Source organism: Gossypium raimondii, chromosome 3 (genome assembly GCF_025698545.1).
Source record: "Gossypium raimondii isolate GPD5lz chromosome 3, ASM2569854v1, whole genome shotgun sequence".
NCBI lineage: Eukaryota > Viridiplantae > Streptophyta > Magnoliopsida > Malvales > Malvaceae > Gossypium > Gossypium raimondii.
In genome coordinates, this window is record NC_068567.1 from 55,041,740 (window position 1) to 55,060,106 (window position 18,367).

General features: G+C 33.1%; 1 protein-coding gene across 1 annotated transcript; it reads right to left on the reverse strand.

Moving 5' to 3' along the window:
- Window positions 1-734: 734 nt before the first annotated feature.
- Window positions 735-4,185, reverse strand: LOC105794766 (probable protein phosphatase 2C 15). The gene is made up of 9 exons (XM_012624072.2): window positions 3,520-4,185; window positions 3,001-3,374; window positions 2,348-2,519; window positions 2,092-2,245; window positions 1,945-2,008; window positions 1,752-1,859; window positions 1,539-1,664; window positions 1,215-1,447; window positions 735-1,129 (listed from the first exon to the last, which is right to left on the reverse strand). Exons 2-9 carry the CDS (start codon window positions 3,208-3,210, stop codon window positions 910-912), a joined length of 1,287 nt encoding a protein of 428 aa, XP_012479526.1. The 5' UTR covers window positions 3,211-3,374; window positions 3,520-4,185; the 3' UTR covers window positions 735-909.
- Window positions 4,186-18,367: the final 14,182 nt, after the last annotated feature.

The window sequence follows — 18,367 nt, forward strand, 5'->3', positions numbered from 1 at the left end:
GAAATATGACTAGAAAAATGAGCTTAAACAAAAAATATTAAACCTATTGAAAATTTGACTCTGGCTTCAACATTCAAGACCCGAGTTTGGCCCATCCTAACTAATTTTATATTTTTATATTTTGTGTAATTATATCACATAAAATTAAATATAAATAATAATACAATACTATGTAAACATTAAAAAATACGTAATTTTATTTAAACTTAAAATCTTAATAAAAGAACATTATTTTAAATATTAAATATTAAATTAAAAATAATATGGTATCTTTAAATATGAACGAGTACCCCTACTCTTTACTTTTTGAAGCTGTATGTTGTTTCTGACACAGTTAACATGGCGACCACCACCCTTGGGATATATAAAATTAATTTCGATGGGGTGTTTAAACAAAACGAAGACAAGGCAAGCATAAGAGTGGTTATGTGAAATCGTAACTCTCATTAAAGTTGAAGCGGAATCATCAAAGAATCATGTTTTATCTCTTCTGGCAATAGAAGATTACCAATGACAAGGTTTTTGATTCTTTGGAAGAAAAGAAAAGACTTGGACTTTGTTGTACCATGTGTTTAGCTCTTAATTTTTAGTTGAATCCACAATTACCTAAAATTGTAGTAATAAAAGGAATTGCATACAATCAAGAAACAATTTTCCTTAAAAATGCTATCCACTTATTAAAGAAACATCTCTACTTTTGCTCGAAAATTGAAACTGTAATAATTAATTTAAAATTTCAACAAAGAATTTTTGCATCCATGCTTTTATTATTATTATTATATATATTATTGAGTGGGAATACATATACATTTGCACATAATATAGGACTAAAACAATTGCCTAACCTAGTAAAAAAACAAGGATTGCTATCAAAGAATTGGCAAATATATATTATAATAATAGAAAAAGCTAAGCCACTTTTACTCCACTGGGACGTTTTCCTTCCATGGCATCCTTTTTATTACGGCAAGCAGCACAAAGGAAGGGCCCTTGCCAGGGCTTTGAGCTGGTCGAGAATATGGAACCTGCATGAACTGAGATGCCTTCACTTGGTGCAAGGTCGACTTGGCATACACCACATGTGAATAGCCCAGATGTTGTTTGCCCTGCACCCTCATCAATTCCTAGTCTGCACAATGCAGTACTTCACTTTCAGTATCCATTACAATGGAGTTTATTATTAACAACAAGCAAGTCTAGTGCTAAGTGCTAACCTTTCAGCAAGCATTGCTGAGCCTTCTTCAAACAGCTCTTCAACTATACCCACAGCTGAAAGCTTCTTTGATAGTTTATTGGCAGAATCACGAGAGCTCTTCCTGAATAAGAAAGATCTCAGTTTGTTTGGCTTTTTGGGAAGAGGAGAAGGCGGTGGTGAACTCTCAGGAGGAATTATGTCGACAACAATGCAGGTCGTGTCATCCTTTAACCCTCGTGTCCTTAACGCTTCCTGAACAAAATGATATTAGGAAAACTGGAAAAAGGCCGGTCTAAAACAAGGGTAAAAAAAGGAGAAACTGTACGGTGATGAATTGAATCACCTTAACAACTTGTCTAGCAGCAAGTTCAGCTGGTAATCCACGGCAAGATTTTGCAGCCATTTCCGATGATAGGGCATCCCAAATACCATCTGAAGCAATTATAAGCCTCCCACCAGCGTTTGACAGCTTTTACAAACATCAGCGTTTTCTATGTCAAATGAGAATGTAACCATAACATCAACAAGAACATTGCACAAGATCCAACAAGCTTACCTTTACTTGCTTTACATAAGGTATGGGAACTATAAACTCTCCAACATCCATATCTCCTATTGACCTAGACAGACATAAACCTCCCGGCCAACATCGGAGAGGACCAATCTGTCACAATCCGGAAAAAAGTTAGATTCCAATGCTACATGTTACTAGGGGAGAAAAAATAAAGTTGAAATTTAAAAACACCAACCTCGGCACCACCAGCAATGCTAAGCCTCCCAACCTCACCCCCACTAGCAGTGACGCGTTCCCTCCTGCAATAACAAAAGCACATCACCAATTAAGAATTCTGTTCATGGAAATGGAAGAAAGGAGATCTGTCAAGATAAAGACGCACTCTTCCACATTCTCTTCAAGTCTGTGATCAACGGTTAAGGTAGAGATTCCACCACCCTGAGTATCTAAAATGCAACGAGAATCCCCAACAGAAGCAACAGTCACTGTCCATGCATCAACTATTACAAATGTAGCAGTAGTACCCGATGTTTCACCTGCAGAAAAAAAAAATCAATAAGGACAGAGAACACCAGTGTCATCTAAATGTACAGAAGAAACAATTAGAGAATATAAGAATTGGAAAACAAATTCCATGCCTCTACTCTGAAATTCCTTGTCGGTCTTCACAAATCCGGCAACTAATGCTCGGGGTAAAGCTTGAAACCACTCCTCCCGCCCAAGGCCACGAGGAACAGCACTCAATATATGACTCAAAAGGTGCTCCCTCGTAAAGATTGCTGCAGCATTACCGTTGTGCCCATCAAAGATCTGAAGGCAGAAGAAAATAGTCACCACCACAGACGAAGTGAAAGAAGTAATGAAGAAACCATCCAAGCGCAAAGATTACTATAATTCATCAGAAAATGTAAAATGCTACTCTTGTTTGTAATCTCCATATGTATCATCCTCAAGAGAAAGAAAACAATTGCTCAAAGCATGAATACTCCTACCAACTCCTAAGCAAGTCAACCTTGCATATTAAGTAAGAACCATGGGACCATATGATACCGGCTTATGAACTAGTACAGTAATATCATTACATCGTTTCAGTTTTTGTATCTCTATCAACCGATACCATCGCCTGCACCTTATTTGATCTTTTAACCAATTTCTAATAACCAGCTTAGGGGTTTTCTCATAACAATATTATTTAAAAGTGGACTAAATATATCACCCAAAGCACCAAGCATGTGAAAAACAATGAAATGGCAGTTTGTTTGCAAAAAAAAAAAAAAAAAAGATTCATTACCGCAAAAACAGAGAAGGTAGATGAAGGATTGCCAGGCACTCGTTGACAATCCGTTTTAACCAAGAAATAATCTTCTCCTTTCCTAGATTGAGCGGCATGACCGCATCTCACACTTGGCTTCTCCATCTTCTCATTCTTCATCTCTCTGCTTATTAATGCTGCCAGAGGCACCAGTTCATGACCACGACGCCGGCCTGCTCCAGATGCCATATCCTACCACCCCACAAGGTTAATAAATGGCCCCCCAAACTCAACAAACCATTGTTGCCCACTCAATCACAAAGAACAAGATCCCCCCCCTACAGATCTCAAAACTACAAGCACCTTCTTCCAATTCACTTAATTATCAAATCAAAACCCAATATGAAATTCACCTGCAGTGAACAACTCAAACTGTCAGTGTAAGATCCAGCAAAAACAACAGCACCACATCCAAATTGCAGATCCTTAAGCAGAAACAAAGACACTTGAGTTTAGAAAGATGACAGCAGACAAGGAAGTGAAGGAAGGTGAAGTTACCAGCAAAGAATGTTTGGTTTAGCGTTTCGTACAAAACCAAATGCCAGATCTGGTTGCTACACTAAGCAAACCATAAACAATGAAGAGGAAATAAATCTAGCTGGGGAACTCTACGCGTTTTTGGTGACAAGGCAATGAACTGTCGTATATCCAATTAATCTAAAAACCAAACCCTCACTAAAAAGAGTTTTTAGTTACAGAACAGAGAAAGGCAACTTGTATTTTTTTAAAGTTAGGAAAAAATAATAATACTTGAGAATTGATTATTATGAGAAAGAACCCACCCCAACCCAGGTCAGCTTCACAACATTTCCCTTCCACCAAACACTCAAAAACAAAAGTTTTTGCTTTTATTTGTTACAGAAAGGATTGCGTCCCAAAAGAAAAAAAATGGACAGCTTTCTCCCACAAAGAAAGCACAGAAAGTGGGTTTTGCTGACTATACAGCAATCTGCCGACAAAGCCACATTCTGTTTCTGTTTAGAGTCGGTTTCAATAGTGAAAAGCAGCTTCAAGTAGTTAAATAAAATTCAAGCAGTAGTATCATAAAACTAAGGAATCTTTGCAAAGACTGCCTTTCTGTTTGTCCTAAACTCCTCTCCTAGTAGATCTAGACATTGAAAAATGTTTCGCTTCTATAGATCACTTTTTTTATTCTTAATATGTGTTTTCTTTTTACATGACAAAGAGATGAAAATTAAGACAATGAAAAACTAATAGAAGTTTTGGACGCGCATTTTGCTCAATTAGTGACGTTCCTCATTAGGTGAGGGTCATTGTTCCTATTCTTTTATGAGTTTTGAGAAGTTCTTGCATGTCATATATTATTGGTTGGAGTCACCATCCTGCCATGATTCTTCCGAGGATAATATTGATGAATTTTCCATCTTTTAACATGAATCTACAAAATAAAATATTATAAGCTTTCAAAAGGGCAAGGGAGGACCGTGGCTTGAAAATCCTTGCATATTGTTTGGAGGCAATAGAGTAGCTTTTGACCATGATGAGTTGATTGCCATTATTGTTGTCGATGATTGCACCCCGATGATAGTACGCCCAGGATTCCTGCCAATATCTCCAGGGAGTGTGTGTGAAACACCTTCTTCAAGGGTTATTTGGGGTTGATGACAAATGTTGATTGTTGGAGTATTGTTGAAGAAGGCTAGGATTGAGAGTTGTATATCATAAAGTCGCATTATGGCTCTTAAAGAATAGGAGCAATGCCCTTGAATATGAACTCATTTCTTGTTTTAAATATTGACCACAAGGTGAAAATGAATATTGTGTAGAATTTCCTTGATTCTGGTGGGTTGATTTCTTTGACCTGGAGCCATTAAGAGATCAGAAAGGTAGAGAATGAATATTGATATTATCAATGCGTTGGGAGAGGAAGGATCCAAACCAAACTGCTAGAGTAAAACTGAAATGTAGGAACAAATATTCCATGGATTCTGCAAGAGAGTGATGGAAAGGACAACTAGAATCCATGCCAATATTGCACCTATGAAGATTTTCCATGGTTGGGAGACAGTTGTTGCAAATTTTCAATAGGAACGTGATGAGTTTGAAAGGTAGTTTAAGCTTCTAAAGTTGTTTCCATACTTTAGTGTTGACAAAGGTGGGGCCAATGTTTAGTTGTAAATTCCAGATATGGTTGTATGCATTCTTGACGGTAGAGACGCCACTGTAGTCATCCCGCCATACGATTCTATCTTTTTCCCCAACCAAGGAGATTGGCTTGTTGATAAGATCATTTGCAAGTTGGGGGCCAAGAGTTTCTCTTGATTTACTTTCGTTCCACCTCATTCTACTTTGGTCAATGCAAGAGAAGGCTTGAACAAAAGTGTTATGGGTTTAGACTACGTCCAACTGCTTTTCAACGGCATTCGGTTTGATCCAGGAATCATTACCACTCCAAATTTGGACGTCCTTCCCTTGTTGTAGATATCTCTACCTAAAAGGATATCTTTCCATACCCAAGAGTCAGTAGCATTGAGTTGGACAACTTCAAAGGCGTCACGTTTGTAGTATTTAGCTTTTCGGACTTCAGCAATGAAGGAGTTGGGCGAAGACATGATCCTCCATGCTAGTTTAGCTAAAAGCGCTTCGTTCATGAGTTTGGCTTGTCTAATCCTAAGTCCTCCTTCCAGGATTGTTGCACAAAACTTGTCCCAATTATAGAGGTGTAACTCTCTTTGACCAATATCATGTTCCCACCAGAATGATCGGATAGTTCTATCAATCTTGTCATAGATGCTCGTTGGCGCCTTAAAAGCCGAGAACATATAGAGTGGTAGTAGATTTAATGAGAGTTAGGATTCCTTTGGATGACCAGTTAGCTCCATTTCAGTGTGTTTGAACCACTTTTTTAGTTCAAATCTCATGGATGAGTTGTTTGGATAATACCTGCAGTTGCCCACTGAATTGATTCTCACTGTACTGCACCTCTAGTTGCTCACTGATGCTTTTTGCTTCAGTGCACTCAACGCAGGCTTTTTTTTCTTTTTTACCCATGGCCCTTTCTAACTTTTTTTAACCTTTTCTTTCCCTTTTAATATTTGAAAAGCCCGAGCAATTTATCTCTAGATTAGGTTGGATAAATACTTATATTATATAATAAATTAATAAATATTATAATTTATAGGATAATAAGTAATAACAATTAAGGTGTTTTAAGGTTATAACTATCATTTAAATAAATACAAATATGATAATTTATAGGATAATAAAAAAAATATCAAAAGATACATTTTAATATTTTGTTAAATGAATTTATAAATTCACATACTTTAATAATTTTATAAAAGTAAAATAATTTTAAAAACTTTTGATATATATCAATTCTAATTTGATGTCCTTAAAAGTCATTTTCTATTCTCACTTCACCGCCACAGCTATATTTGAATCCAAACACATACTCCACCTCTGTTTCTAATCTTACCGCTACAGTATCCAATCTCACTACTTCAATAACTAATCTCACCGCCACCGCTGTTTTTAACCTCACCGGAGCTAAACACACCGTCCATCCAAACTAAGCCTTAATCTACCTCTTGCAGAGTGGTATTTGACTTTTCATGAGGTGAGCTTGTTGTTTATTTTATCGAGAACCCCTTGGAAGAAATCGATTTTTTTTTGTCCATACCGAGATACAAACTTAGGTGATAAACTCTTTTAACTTTTAGAATACCACTAAACCATTTCTTTGCTTGGGGTCTAATGGAAGGGCTAAGAAAGAGACCAAACTTGTTAAAGTTTATTAAAGGCCCGAAAGATTACAGCAAAGATTAAGAGTTTGGCAAGAGTGGGCACTAACGTTGAAATTTATGTACAAGTCATCTATGAAAAGAATATGGTTAATGGGAGACACATTCCTATTGATTTTAACACCCTCTATGATCTCTTTAGAGTCTATAAAAAAGAGGAGTAAAAAGGATATTTTTGATATAGGAGGGATCACCTTGTCTGAGATCTCTCCATAGGCAAAAGGGTTTTGAAAGAGAGCCATTAACCTGTGTAGTGGAGATACATTGATGAATGAGATTGATCCATGTGAAAATCGAACGTCGAAAATCACAATGAATCATAAATAAAGAGAAAAAAATAAAACAAACAGATTTTACGTGGCCTTTTGGGAAAAACCACGGGCAGAGGAGAAGAAAATTTCATTAATTGTTGAATTCGAACGATACAAGAGTAGAGACGACTACGTCTATTTATAGGTGTAAAAACCTTATTCTAATCAAGTCTAATAGAAGCAATGCAATAAGGTTGAAACACCTTATTCAAATCAATATCAAATGGAAGAAGTATACTTCTATACGGATTCCACTTGTGCAGCCTGTATTGTACCGCGGGGTTGCAACCCTAGTCTAATTTTATGCTTAATGCAGATCTGTGGCGAGCTGCGGCCTTCGTCTCCACAATTCCCCCTATCTTGTCACTTTTTTTTTATTAACAGGAATTTAGGTCACACAACTCTAACATTATGTTTCACAAAATCAAATTAAATATTTAATTAAGTATAAAACTATGAAAATTTAATGAAGGTGTAAGGATTTTGTCATTTAATAAAATGATATTGGATTTTTTTATAAAATAAATGATTTTATCTCTACTCATGTACCATGTAACAACCCAATTTTCAGTGGTGTTGAAAATGACAGTTTGAACTCTATTTCCATAAACCAAGTTTGTAAATATTAATATTAATATTTACGAGATTAATATAGAAATATATTAAAGTTTGGTCTAGTAATTTTGTCATATTGATAATTAATTAAAGTATAATGATTAAATTGTAAAAGTTTTATCATTATAGATATTTAAATTTCAAGAGGATCAAATTAAATGGTAATTAAACCAATTTGCATCATCAAATAGTGGAGAATGATGTTATTCTCCATTAACTTTGGTTAATTATAATTAAGCTTTAATTAATTAAGGTTTAACTAAATGATTTTTATTAATAAAGTTAATCTAAGAATATAAAGGTAAATAGTGCTTGTCATTTTAAATTTTTTTCCTCCTTCCTCACCGAAACACTAAATAAAAACTTCAAGTTATTCGGTCCTTCAATTGGTAAGTGTATTCAAGTCATTTTATTGTAATTTTTTATGTTTTTGAGGTTATGGGAGCTTGATTTAGCTAGCCCATGTACCAATTTGTAAAAAATGTTAAAGTTTTTGAAAGTTTCCATGGTTGATTTATTGAAAAAATAGGAGTTAAACTGATAGGTTTTAAGCTTATATGTGGAAAAGGACTAGATTGTAATGTTTAATTGTTAGTTTTGTTCAAAAGGACCAAAGTGAATAAATTACATAATTGATGTGAAATTTCTATAATAATAGATATTAAAGGGTCCTAAAAGGATTTAATTGAGATTGTTTTTGAAACCGAAGCTCAAAATTGAAAGATATGACAATTTTGGTTTTAGGGACTCAATTGAATAAAATGGAAAACTTAAGGAGGCATTCAAAAATGAAATTAAATAGGTACATGCATATCATGGAATAATAAAATATATTTGGTATTGATAAATTGAATTGAATAATTGGATAGATCGAGAATTGGATCAAACAATATATAATCGGAGAAAAGCCAAAATTATCGATTAGTCCTTGCAAATTCAACTTGTTTGTTGATTTGAATAGGTAACTTCATACGGTATGATTGTGTTTAAATTTTTAGGTATTTTAATTATAAAAATGTGTATGTTTGGTTGTAATTTTAATTGTTTGCGAATTAGTACAAAAGGTTAGATATGGACTAAATTGTAAAGAAATGATTATATGTGTTAAAGATGCCTAGGTGAACTTAGTAAAGATTAGGATACAATTGAAATGTCAATAGGGTTAAACGCGTGCTTGTAAGGGATAAGTGATTGTACGAAGATCATTATAGATTATATCGGGACCCAACATTTGTTGCGGACCATCTAGTATTGTATGTCTCTACAGAGACCCTAGTATGGTGGAGGGATGTATTATTATACAATTATACATATGATTGCCTACAAGCTTTGCACGTTAGTGCCCTAGTGTGGTGTAGTTATTGCTCGAATGAGCAATCTGGTGTGGTGCAGTTACCTGTGTATGCGAATTTGTTCACTAGAGTTCATCGGGCTAAATGGTTAATGAAAAGGGAAAAAATTACAATAGAGTGGTATGAATTTGGTATTCAAATGGCTAGATGTTGAAATTATTATGAGAATGGCATTGAAATGTTGATTTAAGTTAATTGAAATATTATGTGTTTGAATTACTATATGGTATGGTTATATGTTAAACTCACATTGTTGTTATGTGATTTGTCATGTTTAGGCAAACTTTGCCAAGCTAAGTAGCTTCTTTGTGTTTACTAAGATAAGGTAAGCTTTTGTTTAATGTCTATGAACTAACTAAGCATCGTATATGCTTACCCCTTTTGTTTTCCCCTGTCCTTATAGATCATCATCTCGTGGAACGCGTCAAGTCGAAGTGTCATTGAAGCTCACACTATCCTTTCACTAAATTGGTAGTATTTTGATCATATTGAGTTAAGGAATTGAGGAATGTATATAGTTGTCTTGATGTATATAAGTGTTTTGACATATATCTTAATGTATAAGATGTTTTGATGAACTTGATATCTTGGGATGATTTGGTGTTTTGGTTCAATTGTGAAGATGAACATATGTTCATTCCATGTTTAATGAAATAAGGATCTTTGTTTGAGTGCCTGAGATATATGAATTGGCATTGAATAAGTAGAAGTGGTATCTTAGTGATAGATGAATGAGATGAAATGTAATTGTGCATTATTAATTTGAAGTATGCTTGATAAATGTAGACTAACTTGGGTAGATGTTGATTATATAATGCTTGTGACTTAGTTGTACATATGTGTATTTAAATGGTCAAAAATGAAGTTGAAATGGCATGTCTCAAGTTGATATAGTATAGGTATAACTTGGCATTTGGTTGATATGTTTCATATGCTTTAATGATAAGAAAATGCTAAAGTTTAATTGATGTTTAAGTAGTGAATACCTTGTTGATGAGTTGATTATGAATTTAGAACTAGTGTAGCATGATTTTGGCATGTTTTGATCCCATTGAATTTGGTGTTTGGTGCAAATGTTGTAGGTTTGGTTTGGAAGTATCAAATAGGTACCAAATAGTTCTTTCTACCAAAAACATAGTCCACGTCTCGACGAGCAATCTTCCTCATTGCAACGTCAGCCAACAATGAGCCATGTCGCGACGTTGAGTGGCTTGAGATCATGACGTGACAAGCTGTTTGGCGATGCCATGACATGGAGGAAGTGATGTCACGTCGTCGGACTTGAATTTCTAAAACTTTACAATTTAGTCATATTTTGCGCTCGAGTCAATAAAAGAACTTTCGTAAGATTGATTAAGTCTCGAATTTGATTGTTTAACATAATGTGTAACAGCCTGATTTTGACCCTAATCGGAACAGTAGTTTTGGGACCAAAAATCCGAGTCTGAAAAATATTTTAATATTATTTTCTGTGTTAAATATGTGTGAAATTATATGGGTGAAAGTTTCGTGAAATAATTTTATTGTTTGTGTGCTTAATTTGAGAAAATGGCTTAATCGCGTAAAGTAAAAATTTGAGGGTAGTTGTCTTAATGAAATGAAGGTTTTATGTGGCAATTAGGCCATTTTAATGTTAATGGGTGGCAATGGTCAAAATTAGCCTTTATTATATGTTATAAATATTTATTACTAAAAGGTTAATTTTGTAACTTAGTTAATAAATTAAGTTATAATAAAATAAAACATAAAAGATGGTTATTTTCATCTTTGTTGGCCGAATGGAGAAAAGAAAGAAACCATCCATGTTTTCTTTAGGTTTCGGCATTATCTAGCTTGATTCAAGGTATGTTTTACTTTAGTTTTTGATAATTTTTATGTTTTTGAGATCGTTGCTTCGTGTTCTTCAAAACCCATGCCTTAATTTTGTAAATTGATGGTGATTTTGAAATGTGTCATTGATGAATGTTTGAGATTTTTGTTGTTTGATGATGAAATATTAAATATATGTGTTAAATTATCATGTTTTGTCTTTGGATTTTTGATGAATTTGAGTAAATTGGACTAAATTATGAAAATAAATTTTTGAGGGACTAAAATGTGAAATAAATGAAATTTATGGACTTAGATGAGCTAGAGTGATAATCGGCTAAGCATGGGTATTATGAAATTTTGTGTATTTTGTGTTTTATGCAATAGGGACTAAATTGTAAAAAGTGTAAAATGTCAGGGGCAAACTGATAAATTTCTCATTTATATGTTTTTGGATTAAATTGAATGGAATTATGTTTAAATAAGTTTAATTTGAATATGTTTAGATCATGAACCAAAGAAAACGGATTTGGATCGGGGAAAAACAAAAATAATCGAATAGTCGTCTATTCCGTCCGTCGATATCCGAGGTAAGTTTATAAGCAAATAGACGTTGTTAATTTTAATTAAATTTGAATTATATGTGTTGAAGTGAATATGTAAATAAATATACGTATTAGCCGAATGTGTACAAGCTTGGCAGCTATGTTTATGAATTTGTTTCGACTAAGTTACGACGTCTGAAAGCCCCGTATGAGCCTTAGGAATAGTTAGGATACATATGTCATGACATAGGATTTCGATATGTGTTTTCGTGTAAGACCACGTCTGGGATGTTGGCATCGACTCGTGTTTACGCGTAAGACCATGTCTGGGACATTGGCATCGTATTTGATTTGTGTAAGACCCTGTCTAGGACAGTGGCATCGATATGTGATTACATGTAAGATCACGTCTGGGATGTTGGCATTGTACGAGTCTTCCGACTATCCGAGTATCCTTTTTAATTCCGAATGGTTCAACGGGCAAAGATAAGTTATGTACGAATGTATAAATCAGGCTAAGTGACCAGGTATGTGATAGTTGATTACCTATTTGAAAATAATGTAAGTTGTATACTTGAATTGATGATATGAAGTAATGTGAAATATGAATTATGTGATTGCGTATTTGAATATATATGTATTCGACCTTTGATGTATATGTGCATTGAGGAAAGTGATGATTGGTTATATTAATGTTCAATTGATTATTCAAGAAAAGGAAGTTATTACAAATTATATAAGTTTTGATATATAAGTTGATAAATTGAATTATATGTGAAATTATAATGGTTTATTACTAATTTTCTAGCTTAATTTACGTAAATGATTAAATGTTTATTTGCTTATGACTTACTAAGCTTTAATAGTTTCTTGTGTGTAATTGCTTTCAATTTTATAGATTTGGAAGTTGGTTAAAGCACGGGGATCGTCGGAGAAGTCTATCACACTATCATTGTTTTCGGTATTTTACTAAGTTTGAATTTAAACTTATGGCATGTATAGTCTAGTTAATATGTTTGATTTTTGGGTTGTAAATATGAGCCATGCGAAAATGGCTTATTTATTTTGTTAAGCATGGTTTTTATGCTTTTGATCAAGTGATAGATATGTTGATTTTGGTATTTCAGCTATGGCATATTTATTTATGTGAATTATGTTTGATATGTTTTGTTAAGAAGGTGGTAAATAATTCAGCATGGGTGAGCTTAGTTAAAGCATATAAGTGAAGTGAGTTTGGTATAATATGTTAATCTCTGAATCGGCCATGGTTTAATCTTATATGGATAGTAATTACATGGTATATATATGCTATGGTGTTTTAGTCATGTGCTTCGGTAATGAGGTAAATGATATTCAAGCTTAATTAATCTTGGTTATGTGTTATATATATATATATATATGATATGTGTGATATGTTTGGTTTTGGTCTTAGTGTTTGCTATGATTTATTTATAAGTAAATGTATGTGAATCTTGTTTGATATGCTTTGTTAAGGTATTGTTATGTAATTTAGTAATTAAGTGAACTCGGTTATGACATATAGGTGAAATGCTAAGTAAATCATAGATGAAATGACAGTTAAATTTGGTTTGTAAGAGTATATTTGCATTAATAAATTGATTTGAAAGAAACTAGTAATGTGCATATGTATGTACGGCTATAAGGTATGGAAGAATATGTGTATATTTGGTCATGATCTAGACCTGTTTTGGAAGTGTGTTTTATGCTATAAATTGGTGTATGGATATAGGTTTGGAAAATATGAATTGACATGTATGATTTTATTATTTGAATCGAAATGGTTTGATTAGGAAATGGCATATTTTGACTTATGATTTAATGGCTAAATCTTGTACAATTTATGAGGCTATTTATGGATGCCAATTTTTATGAAATAAATTAGGAATGTGGAGTATTTAATAAAGGTGCGATTTGCTTATGCAAGTGGACTTAATATTCGATTTTATATTTGTAAAATTATATGACTTGTATGGATTTTTGGATATGGCTAAAATGGTGTATTCATATGCAAACTTGTAATAGATAAATATGCATATTTTTGGTCTTTTAAATGATATATATAAAATGATTTTAAAGTAGGCTTAAAATTTATGAATAAGATACATACAAATTCGGGTAATGATAGTTAAGTGAGTAATACAAGTTTGAATTTAGCTTTTATAAATTTATTGGATTAGTCGATTAAAGGATAAGTTGATTTGTATTGAGCGTGTATAGTTTATGATTGAATGATTTCATTGAAATGGTCATATGTGTATAATATAATGACATCAAAGGTATGTACGGCCATAATATAATGTTACTAATGTTGTATATCGATTGGACATTAAGTTGTATACATATTGATTTCATTATGTACATATCTGAAGTTATGAAATGCAATGTTTGATATTTAGATAGTGAAATTATGTACGAAAATATTTTACGTATATGAAAAGTGAAGATATATGCTTGAATATGATTTAATTATGAAAATGTCATTAATATGATGGAATTAGGAAATCGAATATTGAAAGTATTATATAATTTAACATGACTCGATGTATACAAGTTTGGTTCGAATTTGTTAATTATAGAATATGTTCGATTGAGCTTTGATGTATGTTTAAATTGAATTAGTTTGAATTTTGAAATGTGTTTATTTGTGATACATGCTTAGTAAGGTATGATTGATTTGAATTGTAATTATCATTTATATATTTGAATTTAAAATAAGTGAATTGAGGTTATTCAAGTTTGATAATGTTATAAATGTATTGTTATTCTTTGGTGTATGAAATGTGATAAATGACTGTGCTGAACTGTGTCTTGTTCGGTAATGCCTCGTAACCCTAATCCGTTGACGGATACGGGTTAGGGGTGTTACATAATGTAAATGTATTTGAAAGATAATTGCATGTTTACAATGATTATTTCTGTATAAATGACAGTTATTGCTCCGGCAATGAATGTGGCATCTTGTAGTTTCGACCCGATGATCAGGTCGGGCAAGGGGTGATACATATCAGAGAAGAGTTAATATGTAGTTTCCCCTCGAACTTGTTCAAAAGTATTTAGTTGGTACATGAATTTTTTTTAGTCCTAACTTGCACCTGAACTTGTATTACGTCACCTTAGTTGGAACCTCTGCACTAACACCGACACTTTGTGTTGACATGGCACTTATAGCCAATCTGGTGGTGACATGTGGCAACCTTTCAATATGTAACGAGGCGAACATAAATTTGAAAAAAATTTAAAAAAATGAATTGATAAAAGAGAATAATATTTTTTTTCACATCAAGAATGACATTGGACATTTGGATGTCCAGACATATCTAAATCATGGCACACGTTTGTCTAGATTCAATTCTTAAGTATTTTTATTATTAACTAGTTAAATTTCACAAAATAAAAGAGTAGGGTAAAATTGAATAAAGGTGTAAAGATTGGGGTTATATTTGTTATTATCCCTTATATGTAAAATGCTAAATTAAACATTTTTCGGTAGAATTTTAAGGGAGCAGCTAATTTAATCATTCTTCTGACGTACATATGGATCGGTTTGCTCTTCCTTTTAATAGAATAACCAAAATGCAATTCGAGGCATAGTACAAGTTCTTCTACGGTACTTTTACGATATTTTTTCATATTTAAAATTTTAGACTTTTCAATAACTATACTATATTTATATTTGCCCAAGTGATTTAATATGAAACAGTTAATATACTAATCTTAGACATAAAAACATCAAACAACTCAAAAAAAAAACAATATCACCACCAATTTAAGCAATTTTACAGAAATTGAGTACCATACAAATCGTATAAATATATGTGAAATTTCAATATCTTTTGAATTTAAGTTCAATCATGGGGTTATCCATCATGAAGACTTGGTTAATTTGCTTTGCACTGATCAGTATGGTTGTGGTCCAAGTCGATGCTGTTGCACGTAGTCGTGTGACGTACATTCATCCGGGGATCCTTGATCCTTGTAAAAGGCCTGGCGAACTGCACTCGGGGTGTCATCCTAACCCAAAAAGTGTTCCCACACAAGCTAATACCTACAACCGTGGTTGCTCGAGACACCATAGATGTCGCCAATGAGGAATGATTATCCGAAGAATAAATTGTGAAAAAAAAAGTAATTGAAAGCATCGTTTGATAAAGTACTTGTAATTTTTTTTCATGTACGATATCTTCGATAATTATGTTTCACAAAATAAAATTAAATATTTAATTAAATATAAAACTAAAAAAATGTAATGACCAACTCTAACAATCCAGCTGTGACTAAACCCCATGGAATGTCCAACTTATTCTACGAAAGGCTTTGTTCATGCCAACTCTGAGGGCAACAAGGGATCGCTTTCCTTTTGTTTATCCCTTTAATGGTGTAGAGGATTTCGCTGCTTAAAAGCACATTGTCAATAATAGGATGATTATGGATAAAGGCATTTTGATTTGGCAAAATCTTTTTGAGTCGATTTCCAAGAATTTTAGACGACAAGCTAATCATTGATTTTAGTATTTTAAAAGACTAACAATATATATAAAAAAATTAAATGACTCTACAGTATGTTAAATTTGTAAAATCATATATATAATATAAAAACGGCAAAAAATTAATACAAAATAGGCAAGTTTTAGGTTGAAGTTAGTTGTCGCTTCATAAAAGAAATTGATTGTTGATGCATATATTAATCCCACACTAATTACTTTCAATTAAATTACTTCATATATTAAAATTGAAATTATATTATTCAACTATAAGTTTTGAAGCATTTTGCCTCCAAATATTTTAGAAATTCGACAAGAATTTTGGAATTATGGCTTTAACTTTTGATATAATTTTGAAGCATATTGTATTTATATTTATTAACTTTGATTACACCAATTTTAAGTATTTTAGAATCATTTTGAACTAATCCATTGATTTTAGCAACAGGAAAATCAAATAATAATGGAAACATTAACCATTCTGTAGTAAAGTTTTGCTTCAAAATAGAAAAATTGGCTTTGATGTTATACTTGTTGCGATTCTATTTTATATGTATACTATCAATAATTTTGTGTTTTTATCATTAAAGCAAACGAGAAATTATTATGATTTCTTTTAGCTGAAAAAAGCATTAAAGGTACTTCACTTTTTACCGCATCCTCAAATTATTTAAGGTTTGAAAATATTGTGATTTTCATTAAAGAAAATTTATCAGTAAATTAACATTAGTTGTATCAATCTCAGTAATTGGAGCATTCTTTCGTTGAATTTAACATACACACAAAAAAATCAGAGTAGCTTAACAACCATGTCTATATATATGATTTTTTATCACTTCACTTTCCGATTTATAAACATTTTTAATAGCATTTGTGTATACCCATGTTGTCAGGGGTTAATTGAAATAATTAACCAAGTAGTGGTGCACTTTCTAAAGGTCTTAGGTTTTATTCACCCCTCTCCCATTTATTTCCTTTTCTATTGTCAGTAAACTAAGTTGAAAACCACATTAAAAGAAATATTATTTGGACTTAAAGATCAATAAGAATGGGTAGTGGCCTAAACGGTTAAGCATTACCTTTCCCCCTTGGATGCTTGCATTCAAGCAACCCCAAATCCCTATTTCTCTTTCATTTTCGGCGACAAGGGTAAATTTACCATGCATCCTTTAAAAATCTATAACCCTTAACTATTTTAGTCCCTTTTTCCCTAATTACACTAGGATTATGTTTCTTTTTTCCATTCTAATTAGAAATTTTGCTCTCCTATCTCTATTTCTTCTCCCCTTTCTTTTTCATAATCTTTTTTACAAAATATTTTCTCTCCATTGCTGAATTATTATTGTTTATCTTGAATCAAGTCAATCTCTGTTAACTCATTTTCTTACCGAAATCGTAATCGTCGTTAGAAACCCCTCAATCTTTGCCAAGAAGCGGTAAGTACGCCTCAAATCCCGATGTTTAATCTCGAATCCTTATAGATTTACTATCTAATGATAATCTTACGATCAATAAATAAATAACCTAGGAGTACTTCCAAGAGGCCTTTCAAAAGAAATATGTGGGCATTAGGTACGTGGAAGCCCGCAAGCTCGAGTTTATCGAGCTGAAGCAATGAGATAAGACCATTGCAGAATATGAAGCTGAAGTTTTGAGGCTCAACCGTTATGCCCAAGGTATGGTCGCTACGAAGCAAGATAAATGTGTGAGGCCCGAAAATGGGTTGCGCTTCGACCTCAAGATTCAGGTTACTCCACACGAAGAACGAGTGTTTGAGACCCTAGTGGAGAAAGCCAAGATCGTGGAGGAAATTAAGTAGGTGGAACGTGAAAATTGGGAGAAAAGTAAGGTCCCGGTTAAGAGATATTTGAGTTCCACTAGTTCAAACTCTTGCCCTATTAAATGAGCCAGAAAGGGTAGACCGCATTAAGGGGTTTTTGTAACCAATTCAAGAGGAAATATTCCCAGTTGTAAATATTATGGAAAATATCACTTGGGCAAGTGCTGGAAAAAGCTGGGTCCATGTTTGAGATGTGGGTCGACTAAGCACAAGATTAAATAATATCCTTATCAGACCGACCCAATACAAACTCTGACCTAATATCAGGCTGAAAACCAGAGAGTGAAGCAGTTGCTTCTGAGGGGCAGAGGTCAAAATAGGGCCACAAACATTGTGCCAACTAGTGCGAATCAAACCAATGTTAGAAAACTTGCCATTATTTATGTCATTAGGGGTCATGAAGAGAGGGATGCATCCGATGTCATCACAAGTATTTTTACTATTCATTTTATCTCATATTTGGCCCTAATTGACATAGAATCCACCCATTTGTATGTTGCATGTAATATGTCTAATAAATTAGGTGTTGGGGTAGAGGAAACCACTACTAATGTTACTGTAGTAAGCCCCTTAGGATAATGGGTTAATGTAAATAAAATCTATAGAAG

What these genes read in the sequence shown, in the direction of transcription:
- LOC105794766 (XM_012624072.2), bottom strand. Translation starts at nt 3,210, where the DNA reads ATGGCATCTGGAGCAGGCCGGCGTCGTGGTCATGAACTGGTGCCTCTG. An exon ending in CTTGAAGAGAATGTGGAAGA is followed by an intron (nt 2,009 to 2,091) that starts GTGCGTCTTTAT and finishes TTGTTATTGCAG; the next exon opens with GAGGGAACGCGTCACTGCTA. An exon ending in TCAGCAATGCTTGCTGAAAG is followed by an intron (nt 1,130 to 1,214) that starts GTTAGCACTTAG and finishes TGCATTGTGCAG; the next exon opens with ACTAGGAATTGATGAGGGTG.